The 13,019-nt window shown below is 42.5% G+C and overlaps 1 protein-coding gene across 1 annotated transcript in view; it reads left to right on the forward strand.

Annotated features, from left to right (window-relative positions):
- tbcb (tubulin folding cofactor B) overlaps positions 1-9,946 on the forward strand; it is a 22,310-nt gene extending 12,364 nt beyond the window's left edge. The window contains exons 3-6 of the mRNA XM_073029020.1: positions 5,006-5,102; positions 7,328-7,519; positions 8,370-8,442; positions 8,560-9,946. Coding sequence (XP_072885121.1) covers positions 5,006-5,102; positions 7,328-7,519; positions 8,370-8,442; positions 8,560-8,677 — 480 coding nt within the window. The 3' untranslated portion in view covers positions 8,678-9,946. The remainder of the gene's footprint in view (positions 1-5,005; positions 5,103-7,327; positions 7,520-8,369; positions 8,443-8,559) is intronic.
- The last annotated feature ends 3,073 nt before the right edge of the window (positions 9,947-13,019 follow it).

Genomic DNA, 13,019 nt, shown 5'->3' on the forward strand with positions numbered 1-13,019 from the left:
TAATATTTTAAAATTACCTTGGATACGTTCTAATGTAGCTGTAACAGCTCAGGTTCTGTGGGCTGCGTAAGTCTAGGGAAGGCAATCTCTGGTCCTGCCAAACGGTTGAGATTGAGATGCGAGTCCACCCTGAAAACTCTGTTTGTGTGGATACTGCGTGATGTGTTACTCTGTTACAAATCAGGCAGTGCACTGCATACAATTAAACGATTTAGCTTTGTAATCTTAATTTGACTAAAGGGTTAGTGAAGAAAAAGCGAAAAGAAAAGGGCCCATATTTATGAAATATTCTAATGAGCACAAGTTTTCCCCTTCTCCGATTCTCCTTCAGTCTCCTGGCCTTCGTCGGATGGTGGTTCCGCTCCGGCATCTTCTTTCTTCATCTCCCGCCGAACAAAGACCCAGATCATCCTGGTGTCAGGCACACGGCATGAAAACACCCTCCCATCGTTGGACGGCTCACATTCCGAAGCACCCGTTATCTCTAACCATGACCCAAACACTGCTTCTACAGAAAGCCTGTTACATGAGAAGTGAAACCTTTCACAGGGTGTTACATAGGTTCATCTTTTTGGATATGGCTAAACCAATGACCAGTGTTTGTTTGCGTTCTCAGTGCTACTTGATGATCAGGAAGCTGTCTGAAAACAACTGTTTTCTGCAGGAGATTACTGAATAGTACTTGTTGCAGTTTGCAGAATTCATAAAGCTTTGTAAATCTTGAGTAACACAAGACTTCCAATGTGTCAATGTATAGTTTTTATTACTACTTGTGACTATGTGGATTTGTACTTGGTGATCTGGTTTCCTCCCACATCCCAAAAACATGTTGGTATGACTGGAAAATTAGACCCAAGTTGCAAAAGGATTGACGGGAAGTTTCTGGTTGGCAGTCAGTGACTAGTGGTATTCCATGGGGGTCAGTGTTGGGACCACTTCTTTTCATGTTATATATCAATGAAGAAATTGGTGGCTTTGTAGCCACATTTGCGGATGATACAAAGATAGGTGGAGGGGCAGGTAGTGTTGAGGAAGCAGGGTGTTTGCAGAGGAATGAATCCATGTACTATTTTGTAAATGGAGAAAAAAATTCAAAGGGACTAGGGAGTCCTCGTGCAGTATTCCCAAAAGGTTAGCTTGCAGGTTGAGTCAGTGGTAAGGAAAGCAAATGCAATGTTAGCATTCATTTTGTAATGCATTGGAGAGGGTTCAAAGCAACGAAAATTATTCAAGGATTGAAAGGCTTATCATATGAGGAGCATTTGATGGCCCTGGGCCTTTAATCACTGGGATTCAGAGGAATTGGGGGGGGGGGGGGGGGGGCTCATTGAAATCTATTGAAAGGCCTAGCTAGAGTGGATATGGATAGGATGTTTCCTATAATGGGGGAGTCTAGGTCCAGAGGCACAGCCTCCAAATAGAGGAACATCCATTTAGACCAGAGATTAGGAAATGTTTCTTTAGCCAAAGTGTGGTGAATCTGTGGGACTCATTGCCATAGACAGCTGTGGAGGCCAGGTTATTGAGTACCATATATTTAAAGCAGAGTTTGAGAGGTTTTTGGTTAATCAGGGCATCAAAGGTTACAGGGAGAAAGAGGGAGAATGGGCAGGGGCCAAGTACCCTTCAGTTAATGATAAGGGTCCATGGCATAATGAAAGGTTGGGAACCCCAGGATATTCACTTGTTAACACTGGTAAATAGATCCTGCTATTTGTCTGTAAATTGATCTCACTCTGTCCCAATTACTATACCCTATTCCTTTGTTTCTGCTTCATCGTAATTATCTGAGATAGATAATAACAATTACTTTACAGCTGCTAACAACGATGTGTGATTCCCTCCTTGAGTTGGAACCTGATGCCTTAAGAAATGATTGGTATCCTTTTGGATATTAAGGGAAACAATGGTTATTGGATCAGATCAAGAGAATGCCATCGAGGTGATAAGTTCTGCTGTGAACTTACTGAATACTTCCTCTGCCTCTTGTATTAATTTATATTGGGTAGTTTTACTTCCACAGTCTGCTGAGGCAATACACAATACTAGGGTAAGTCAGCAAAGTCAAGATGTGAAAGGTTAATGGTCCAGGCAGCACTTCTAGAGAGAAAGGGACAGTTGAACGTTTCAGGTCTTGACTTTGCTGAGTTACTCCAGTATTTTATATGCTGCTCCAGAGTCCAGTATCTGAAGTCTCTTGTGACTCCAATCTAATGGTAGCATAGTGGGTAGTGCGAGGCTATTACAGTTGGAGTTCAGTTCCAGCATCCTCTGTCAGGAAGTTTGTACATCCTCAGGGTGGTGCTGTGCTTTGGGCTGGAGGGACCTGTTCTACACTGTATCTCTAAATAAAACTGTGCACAGTACCATCTGTGTGAGGAAAATATTTGTCTACACTCTAAAGTTCTTCTGAAGGTGCTACTTTCCTGCACTGACCCCATATCCTGTGATTCTCATAATATTTTAAAATGTATTTATATTTCTAGTGATTTAGCCAGCTTGGGTAGAGAATTCTTAACAATTAAATGTACTCTAGGTAAAGAAAGTTCTAACCTTCAATGGCTGGTAAATTAGTTGATCTGTAAAATAATAAACTAATTTACAACATTTTCATTGAGGTAGAAAGGAAAGCAACAGAGTTGAGAATAAAGAATTACAGTCCAGCGTGCAGTGCATAGAGACAGTAATTGTAGGTGACAATGTGAATTTGTTTTATTTTCACTTCCAGTCTTTAAGATCATAAGACATAGGAGTAGAATTAGGCCATTCAGTCCATCAATTCTGCTCCACCATCCCATCATGGCTGAACCCAGATCCCACTGAACTCCATACATTTGCCTTCTCAACTTCCGCCAATATACCCACGGACTTGGCCTCCACCGCAGTCTGTGGCAGAGCATTCCACAGCTTCACTACTCTCTAGCTTAAAAAAAATTCCTCCTTACCTCTGTTCTAAAAGGTCGCCCCTCAATTTTGAGGCTGTGCACTCTAGTTCTGGATACCCCCCCCACCATAGCATACATCCTCTCCACATCCACCTTATCTAGTCTTTTCAACATTTGGTAAGTTTCAATGAAATCTTGTGTCGTCGTCCCCCCCCCACCACATTCTTCTAAATTCCAGTGAGTATAGGCCGAAAGCTGCCAAACCCTCATTGTATGTTAGCCCTTTCATACCCAGAATTATCCTTGTGACCCTCTTTTTAATCCTTTCTGAGATATGGGGCCCAAAACTGATGACAATACTCTTAAGTGCAGCCTGACTAGTGTCTTGTAAAACCTCAGCATTATCTCTTTTCTTTTATATTCTATTCCCCTTTAAGTAAATGCCAACATTGCATTGCATTTGCCGCCTTTACCACAGACTCAACCTGTAAATTAACTTTCTGGGAGTCTTGCACAAGGACTCTTCAGTCCCTGTGCACCTCTGATGTTTGAACCTTCTCCCCATTTAGATAATAGTCTGCACTATTGTTCCTTCTACCAAAATGTATTATCGTACATTTACCAACACTATTCCATCTGCCACTTTTTTTGCCCATTCTTCTAATTTTTTAAGTCCTACTACAATCACCGTGTTTCCTCAGCACTACCTACCCCTCCACCTATCTTTGTAGCATCTGCAAACTTTGCCACAAAGCCATCAATTCCATTATCCAAATCATTGATAAACAATGTGAAAAGTTACAGACCCAATACTGACCCCTAAGGAACACTACTGGTCACTGGCAGCCATCTAGAAAAGGCCCCATTTATTCCCACTAGCTGCCTCCTGTCTGTCAGTGGTAGATTAAGGTTAAGTCTATGTTATCATACTAAGGAAACATTCAATAGTCTTAGAACAGTAGGGTAGAAGCTGTACCAGCCTGTTGTTGGGTGCTTTTAGACTTTTGTATCTGCCCAATAGAGAGGGGAGAAGAGAGGATGCCTGACCTGCTTCTTTTGAGGCTGCGATCCATGCCTTTAGACAACTTGGCTAGAAGAAACATCAATTGCACTTGTATCTGGTCAACTTTTTTTTTAAAATAAGGTTCCTTTCACCTCTTGCTTTGCTAACTAATTTCTGGTGTGAACCTGTCTGCTTAATCTCTCCTTGTAAACAAACCTTGCAAACCAGGAAGTATCATTAACTGGACTCCCTCTATCATAATTAATAGTCTGCCCAGTTTAAAAAAGAGCTGAGATTTGCAAAGACTTGTGGAATTTGTGTAACAGGAGGTACGATAAATATTTTATGTTATGCTGGGGTATTTATTTCTGGGAATAGTAGGGAAATAAATCAGAAGCTAATTATTCTACTCCCCATAAAGATTCAATAAATCAATCACAAGCTATGCTTGTTTTGACAGACTTAGAAGCAAGCTAGAACTTACAAGTCATTCCTCCATTGGCCATTGTTTCCAGATGCAGCAACTTGGATGCCCAAGAGACTTGTTTTCATATTTTAAATAGCTTGTTTATTTCACACTTATTCCCAAATGTGTGTGCTAAATGCAATGACCCATCTTTGAAAGAGTTCTCCTCATGTGTTCCCTCCATGTTGTTGCACCAAATGAAATATTTACTCTGACAAATTAAATGAAATTCTTGTCGCAGAGATTCCTTTATGAGACCTGCAAAATCCTTCCTTAGCCAGGGAAATCAGACATGTTTCGAATATTCAAGATGTGATCTCAGCAGAATGTCTTTTGCATTCAAATTGCTTTTTTTAATGTCGCAACTTTTGGGGTTGGATAAAATCATACTGAAGTGAATTCTTTTGGGCTGTCAACTAAAATGCAGTTAACTGATGTTAAATGTTAATTCTATATTTAAATCCATTAAAATGATTGGTGGGGTATTATCAGATTCAGTGTACACAGGAAGTATGTTTTGGGACAAAACTGAAGCAGTGTAGTTGATAAAATTTTGTTTGGGTTCTGGGGCAGGTTGCCACAATGCAGGATAGTTATTGCTACTTTTCTTAAAGTTAACTAGGATGATTGTTTCAAATCTGTGTTTTCTAGGTAATGGACAAAAGTGGAGTGAAAATGGGAGAATATGAGGATGTTTCTAAAGTTATTAAATATGAAATTTCAAATGAAGCATATGAAAAGAGAACAGGTAAGACACTGAATAAAATCATGTTCTGGTTAATTTTGACAAGTTTCTTTCCCATTGGAAAATAATGAATTTGAAGGTATTTCGCACGTTAAATTAACTGAATATTTTGCTATCATCTTTGATTTTATTTCTGTAACTATTACTTGGTTAGATAGCCAATGTTGTACTACATTGGTATTGAACAATACACTGAAATTCACAGAAGATATAGATGTAATGCAATAGAATTTGGATGTAACATCCATTCTTTTTGACCATGTTGTTGACACCCCTGTTGTCCTTAAGTTAAGATTTGCTGCAAACTAAACATGATGCCTTGTTGGATGGGATGGGATTTATGTCAGTTCTTTTAATCTTTTCATTATCTTTTTCTTACATGGGTATTACTCTCAAAGAAAAAGTGTATACTTCATTAAATGGAATATTATTCTCAATGTACAGTACTGTGTGAAAGTCTTAAGGACATGTATATAGCTAGGGTGCCTAAGACTTTTGCACAGTACTATATTTATCAATATGGAGCAGAGAGCGAGTTTGTAAATCTGGTGGATCAAAGGGTGTTGGGAATGACGAGGATGTGGACTGGTGACAGAGGATGAGTGCCAGTTGTGAGGGTTGTTGTGGGTGCAGACACACCGAGCCCTGAGATATCAGGCAAGATGTTTTGATTCCAGACGATTGGTTTATTGATCATTACAGAATGTCTCTCTTGTGCTTTCTGCTTCCTTCCCTTTTCCCCAAATATGATTCCCTTTTCCCTGCCCCCTTCCCATTCTCAATCCACAATAGACCCATATCTGAATCAGATTTATCATCACTCATGGATTTTATGAAGTTTGTTTTATTTGTTGTAGCAGTACAGTGCAATACATAAAGTTACCGTAGATTCCGGATTTTAAGCCGCTACTTTTTTCCCACATTTTGAACAGCTTTGAACTTTGCGGCCAATAATCCAGAGCGGCTAATACATTATTTTTTTCATGCCGCCAAAAACATTTTGCCTCGTAACAGTAGACCAATAAAATTGATGAGTAGTTCACAGAGGTCCAATGAAATTGTACGATAAATCAAGCGCACTTTCACAATTAAATTATTGTAAATCAGTCATTTGTACTCACCCACATCAACATGGAAAACACTCGAAGCATTGTGCTACCTACCCTACTTAGTTTAAACTATATTTGTTTTCTGTACTACATCGCGGGATGCTATGACGTCACACCCGGTTTCGCGGCGTCTTGTGGGAAAATGCCGGTTTGCGATGAAACGGAAAGGAGGGGGGGAGCGGATTACGCGAGCGGCTTTGGATCCGAGCGAAATCTGCTTTTAAATGCCGTTTGCGATGAAACGGAAAGGAGGGGGGGAGCGGATTACGCGAGCGGCTTTGGATCTGAGCGAACTCTGCTTTTAAGTTAAAGGTATCAATAACTTTTCCTGGTAGGCTGCAGTATATATATTTTTTACCAGTCGTTAGGAGATATTGGAATGTTGTTCAGTAAAGAAGTATACGCAACGTATATTTAAAAGTAGCCGCGTACGGGCACGGTTCGAAAAAAAGCATTTGCAATATGTATTTGTTTTTGTTACCATATGGATTTAATTAAAAGTTAAAAAAATCCTCACGTGTAATATCTTTCTGTGTAAATATCTCATATTACAACGTGGGACACCTGCGGCCGAAAATCCGGTGCGGCCTAAAATCCGGTGCGGCCTTTACATTTAAAAAAATGATTTTATTTCTAAAATTAGTGCCAGCGGCTTAAAATCAGGTGCGCTCTGTAGTCCGGAATCTACGGTACTACAGTACTGTACAAAAGTCTTAGGCACCTGAGCTATGTATATAGAACCATAGAACACTACAACACAGAAAACAGGCCATTTGGCCCTTCTAGTCTGTGCCGAAACTTTATTACGTTAGTCCCATTGACCTGCACTCAGTCCATATGCACCTAAGACTTTTGCACATATAGATGTAGCTTAAGCACTCCTAGGCAAAACAAAAAAAATCACACAAAGTCAGAAAGCTTTTTTGCTTAACTTGTATACGAGTCTGACTTGCTTCTGTGACTTTGATTATTTTTTGTTTTGCCTGGGAGTGGTTTACGTGTTATTTATTGCTTCTAGCCATTCAGATAATTAACATGTTAAGTTACATCTACAATAGAAGTGGTTTTAACTGAAAGTACTTCTGGCTGCCTAGTAACAATGACTTATTTTTATTTCAGATTCAGCTCGTTTATTTATGAAACGCAACAAGCTGGGCTTGCATAATGAGGAGCAGCGAGCAAAAGAAGAGTTGGAGATGGAGCAGAGACAACAAGAGGAGAAAGCTTTGGCAGATGGCATCCTAGTAGGTTCAAGGTGTGAGGTTATAATATCAGGACAGCCAACCAAACGAGGCACAGTGATGTATGTTGGTAAGTTGGCTGTGAAAAGAAAGTTTATACAGAGGATAATATAGTCCAAGAACATATTGGGTGAACATAATGCAATAGTAATTGAACCAGATCAGTTGAATCAGGACTGAAAATATTGGCATCACTTGGGCAGTCTGGCCTCTCACCATCAGAGATATTCTCTTTGTCCTATCCAGCAGTCCCTAGCCTCTCAGCAACTTAAAGTCAGTTCTTTTTTTCATTTCCGAGTCTCTGATTTGTAATGTTCCTCTTTTCGTGAAAACTGCAACCTGCTGAGTGTTTCCTGCATTTTTAGACCAGCAACATCTACAGTTTTTTCATGAAGTACAATTGTTAAGTCTGTGATTTGAGCTAAGTATAAATTACTTGATGTAAATTAGAAAGTTACAGACACTAATTAAATATATCTGTAGCAAGCCTAAAGTAGATCAGACTCCTTTACATCCATGCAGTTTTGCTTCCACCTTGAATTAAAATTTTATTTAGCCAACCATTGCATCAAGCTCAAACACAGAGTGGTAAGATTTGAGCTAGCATCAGGAGGTAGTACAAGTTATGCTGGCCGTTTATTGTATTTGCAGCAGATTTATTCTTTATGGGCCTCAGTTATGTTGTACTTCTGATAAATGCTGCATATTTCTACAGATCATTCATTTAAGTAGGCTAAAAAATATACCTCACATAAAATAGTGAATTAGATCTGCTTGTTGGTTCCAGTGGAATTTTTTTTCTAATAACATAACAAGAATCCACAGGCCTGTTAAATTAGTTACTGTCAATTAGAAACCTAGTGGGAGTGATTTTTGGATTTTGGCTGAACTTCCATCTAATTCTAGTCTTGCTGTTTCAGGTCAAACAGAATTTAAACCTGGATACTGGATTGGATTGAAATATGATGAACCTTTAGGAAAGCATGATGGCAGGTAAAGTCTGTCCTGTGAATCCCAAGACCTCAGCACTTGGTGATTTTGAATGAAAGAAAAATATAATTGCAAATGTTCTTTCACTGTTCCTCATCAATGATTTTGTTTGTTCTGCAGTGTAAATGGAAAAAGATACTTTGAATGTCAGTCCAAGTATGGAGCATTTGTGAAGCCACAGTCTGTAACAGTGGGTGATTATCCAGAGGAAGACTATGGCCTGAATGATGAAATATGATTACTAATCATTCTATATCTTGAAGGCATTGCACAGTGGACTTGTATCCTGATAATCCTGAATTCAATGATTCCTTGTTACAGTTGCATTCAAGTTGCTGGAGTTCCTGAATAGGTTGGGACTATGCACTTATTTGGCTAACATGCTCTGCACGTTGTTTGCCTCATGATGAAATAGAGATGTCCATTCATTTTTACATTTGCAACATTTCTAGTTAGCAACTGACACTAGATATTTAAAATCCAGACAGAATTTGCAAAACACATTAGCTTGATCAAAAGGCTAATTGACACTTAATCGACACTTAGACTCTTTGTAAAATTGCAGTGTAAAATTATTGGTCCAGATGTAAGCAATATTGCACTTGACCATAATTAGGGCTGAACAATGCCCATCATTACTATGGGTCATGGGTTCCCAACATGGGGTCCACAGACCCCTTGGATAATGGTATAGGATTCTACGGCTTAAAAAGGATTGAGAACCCCTGACATAGATACTTCTGTGAAGCAAAGAGTTATCTTCTTTCGGGTTCTATCTTTTTATACTTGTGTATTTTGTGATTCTGTTTACTGTGGTAGATACCAGTTGAAGAAAATGATCTATTGATTGCCAAAGTACATTTAGATAATACTGCCATAAACTGTGGTGATTATCACTGAAAGTTGGCAAATTAGTTCAGTTGTTACTCAATTTTACTTTAATTTATTGTTGGGAGACGTAGGTACAAAGTATTTGCAATCTTTCATCAGTTCTGCCTTGCTTCCATACTGAGCTAAGGTGTTTATGCAGAGAACAGTGTTGCATCAGCTGTGTAAAACGTGCTTCATTATTTTACTTCCTAGGAGTTTATAACATAGATCTTTAAAGTTTGTTCTCTTGCCAAACATTCTTTTCTTACCGTTTAAAAGATGAGCTAGTGACTTCTTCCACATTGCTCAAATATTTTTTCGGCCAAGGTGTGGGTGTGCAAGTAAGATTTCAATTTCTTGATATTGAAAGGAAAGGTTTTTTTTGCCTTAACATGTACTACTGGTTGTTATTGCTGCTGGAAAAGGTTAATCTCTATTGCACAGACTCACTCCATACTTCTCATGCATACTTTTTTTAAGGTTTCTTACTGATTTGTTACCTTATTAGCACGTTTTGAACACATTTGACATTTGGCTGCACTACCAAGGTATTTCTTGCAACAAGATTTCAACACGTGTACATCAATGTTTTCTGCTCTGTAAAACAAAGTGGTGTAATAAAGCATCTTTACCTATGGCGGTGTTTCATTGCAGTTGGGTCTTGGTTGTTGATTTGACCGTGTATTTCAATTTCATTTCCAAAGATAGTGCTTTATACAACTGCAAAATGGGTACTGTAATAAATCTTGACCAATGATTCCAGTGCATCTAAATGGTTCTTATCATGTACAGCAAAATAGTTCTTTCCCTGAGGAAGAGAATAACCATAGCAACAGCATGAAGGGATGTAGATATAGTAGCAACATTAGCATTTACTGGGTAGAGAATCAGTACTTATTGACCCTCGTGTCTCTGTGCAGGCCTTTCTGCTTTAAGTGTTTGATTTTTGTTGATTCAAAAATCGATCTTCATCTTCTTCTATAGCTACCTCTGCCAGAGGTAGAACGGGGAAACAACATCCCAATCTTTACTCTGTGCTCTTTTTTTTAAAAAGAACTGTTTAGTTTCATTACAATTATTTCTCATTCTTGTTAAATAGAGTACAAGTTCAAGTTTAATTGTCATTCAACTGTACAGGAATACTAGCCAAATGAAACAGCATTTGTCTGGGGCCATGGTACCAACTGTCACATACAGCACATATAATTATGATAGTAGAGAAACATAATTGAAATACAGGCATTCCCTGAGTTATGAACGTCCGACTTACGAACTGAGGAAGGAGAACGCCATTCGCCAATTTAAGTCGAATCACGACGCTGTCCACCATTTTAAGTCATTGCCGTTGACACTGTGTTGAGTGTGTAACTTTGTATTTGGCTTAAATTTTTCTTAGCAAGATTCACCCTGAACCTTTTTCCAGTTAGCACCACCCCAGCATGTCCCTTTTAACCAGTCTCAGTGCGGTGGACTTGAGGACCTGGCGGAGCTCGGGACCCGCTGTCCGCAGTGTTTCTGTTCCGTTGACGGAAAACGATCACAATTGAAAATAAAGTGGAAATAATAAAGCGATTGGAAAGAGGTGATACGCCATCGGTCATTGAAAAAGCGTTCGGCTACAGTCGGTCAATGATCGGTACAATTTTAAAGGATGAAGTGTTTATTTATAAACTGTTTCTTGCACTCCGGGTGGTATTGGGCCGAGGGCGCTGTATTCGGTAGTTGTCTCGGCACGCTGTGCTGCCGTGATGGAGAGTCTCAGCCCGGAATGCCGACTCTTTATTCCTCTCCATAAATGCTGTTTGACCAGCTGGGAGGGCCGCGAGTGTGGTCAAACGGCGGTCCGAGACTGCTGTCGGGGCACACTGATTTCGAAGCATCGGAAATGGTTAGAGGGCGCTAAGCTAGGAGGACTCGGAGTAGTTAGAGGGCGCTGAGCTTGGAGGTCCCGGAGTAGATAGAGGGCGCTGAGCTTGGAGGTCCCGGAGTAGATAGAGGGCGCTGAGCTTGGAGGACCCGGAGTAGTTAGAGGGCGCTGAGCTTGGAGGTCCCGGAGTAGTTAGAGGGCGCTGAGCTTGGAGGACCCGGAGTAGTAAGAGGGCGCTGAGCTTGGAGGACCCGGAGTAGATAGAGGGCGCTGAGCTCGGGGGACTCCGAGTAGATAGAGGGCGCTGAGCTCGGGGGACTCCGAGTAGTTAGCGCTGAGCTTTGAGGAGTGAGAAATGAAGAAATGCTGAAGAAACTGAGCAAGCCAGGCAGCATCGATAGAAAAGAGTAAACAGTCGACGTTTCGGGTTGAGACCCTTCATCAGAACTCATGAAGGGTCTAGGCCCGAAATATAGAATGTTTACTCTTATCCTCCAGAATTAAGTGGGTGTTGCTTTGGATTTCCAGACTGCAGATTTTCTCGTGGAAGAAGCTACGCCTGAATGACTGCGAGTCATTCAGCGCCTGAATGAGGGCGCTGCGCTCGGAGGACCGGGAGTGGTTAGAGGGCGCTGCGGTCGGAGGACCGGGAGTGGTTGGAGATCCTTGCTCTCGGAGGACCGGGAGTGGTTGGAGAGCCTTGCTCTCGGAGGACCGGGAGTGGTTGGAGAGCCTTGCTCTCTGAGGACCGGGAGTGGTTGGAGAGCCTTGCTCTCGGAGGACCGGGAGTGGTTGGAGAGCCTTGCTCTCTGAGGACCGGGAGTGGTTGGAGAGCCTTGCTCTCGGAGGACCGGGAGTGGTTGGAGGGTGCAGCGCTTGGAGGACCGGGAGTGGTTGGAGGACGCTGCGCTCGGAGGACCGGGAGTGGTTGGAGAGCCTTGCTCTCGGAGGACCGGGAGTGGTTGGAGGGTGCAGCGCTTGGAGGACCGGGAGTGGTTGGAGATCCTTGCTCTCGGAGGACCGGGAGTGGTTGGAAGGCGCTGCGCTCGGAGGACCGGGAGTGGTTGGAAAGCCTTGCTCTCGGAGGACCGGGAGTGGTTGGAGAGCCTTGCTCTCGGAGGACCGGGAGTGGTTGGAAAGCCTTGCTCTCGGAGGACCAGGAGTGGTTGGAGAGCCTTGCTCTCTGAGGACCGGGAGTGGTTGGAGAGCCTTGCTCTCTGAGGACCGGGAGTGGTTGGAGAGCTTTGCTCTCGGAGGACCGGGAGTGGTTGGAGGGTGCAGCGCTTGGAGGACCGGGAGTGGTTGGAGGGTGCAGCGCTTGGAGGACCGGGAGTGGTTGGAGAGCCTTGCTCTCGGAGGACCGGGAGTGGTTGGAGGACGCTGCGCTCGGAGGACCGGGAGTGGTTGGAGAGCCTTGCTCTCGGAGGACCGGGAGTGGTTGGAGGGTGCAGCGCTTGGAGGACCGGGAGTGGTTGGAGATCCTTGCTCTCGGAGGACCGGGAGTGGTTGGAAGGCGCTGCGCTCGGAGGACCGGGAGTGGTTGGAAAGCCTTGCTCTCGGAGGACCGGGAGTGGTTGGAGAGCCTTGCTCTCGGAGGACCGGGAGTGGTTGGAGAGCCTTGCTCTCGGAGGACCAGGAGTGGTTGGAGAGCCTTGCTCTCTGAGGACCGGGAGTGGTTGGAGAGCCTTGCTCTCTGAGGACCGGGAGTGGTTGGAGAGCTTTGCTCTCGGAGGACCGGGAGTGGTTGGAGAGCCTTGCTCTCGGAGGACCGGGAGTGGTTGGAGGGTGCAGCGCTTGGAGGACCGGGAGTGGTTGGAGAGCCTTGCTCTCGGAGGACCGGGAG

The sequence above is a fragment of the Hemitrygon akajei genome, chromosome 25, assembly GCF_048418815.1.
Source record: "Hemitrygon akajei chromosome 25, sHemAka1.3, whole genome shotgun sequence".
In the NCBI taxonomy this organism is placed as follows: domain Eukaryota; kingdom Metazoa; phylum Chordata; class Chondrichthyes; order Myliobatiformes; family Dasyatidae; genus Hemitrygon; species Hemitrygon akajei.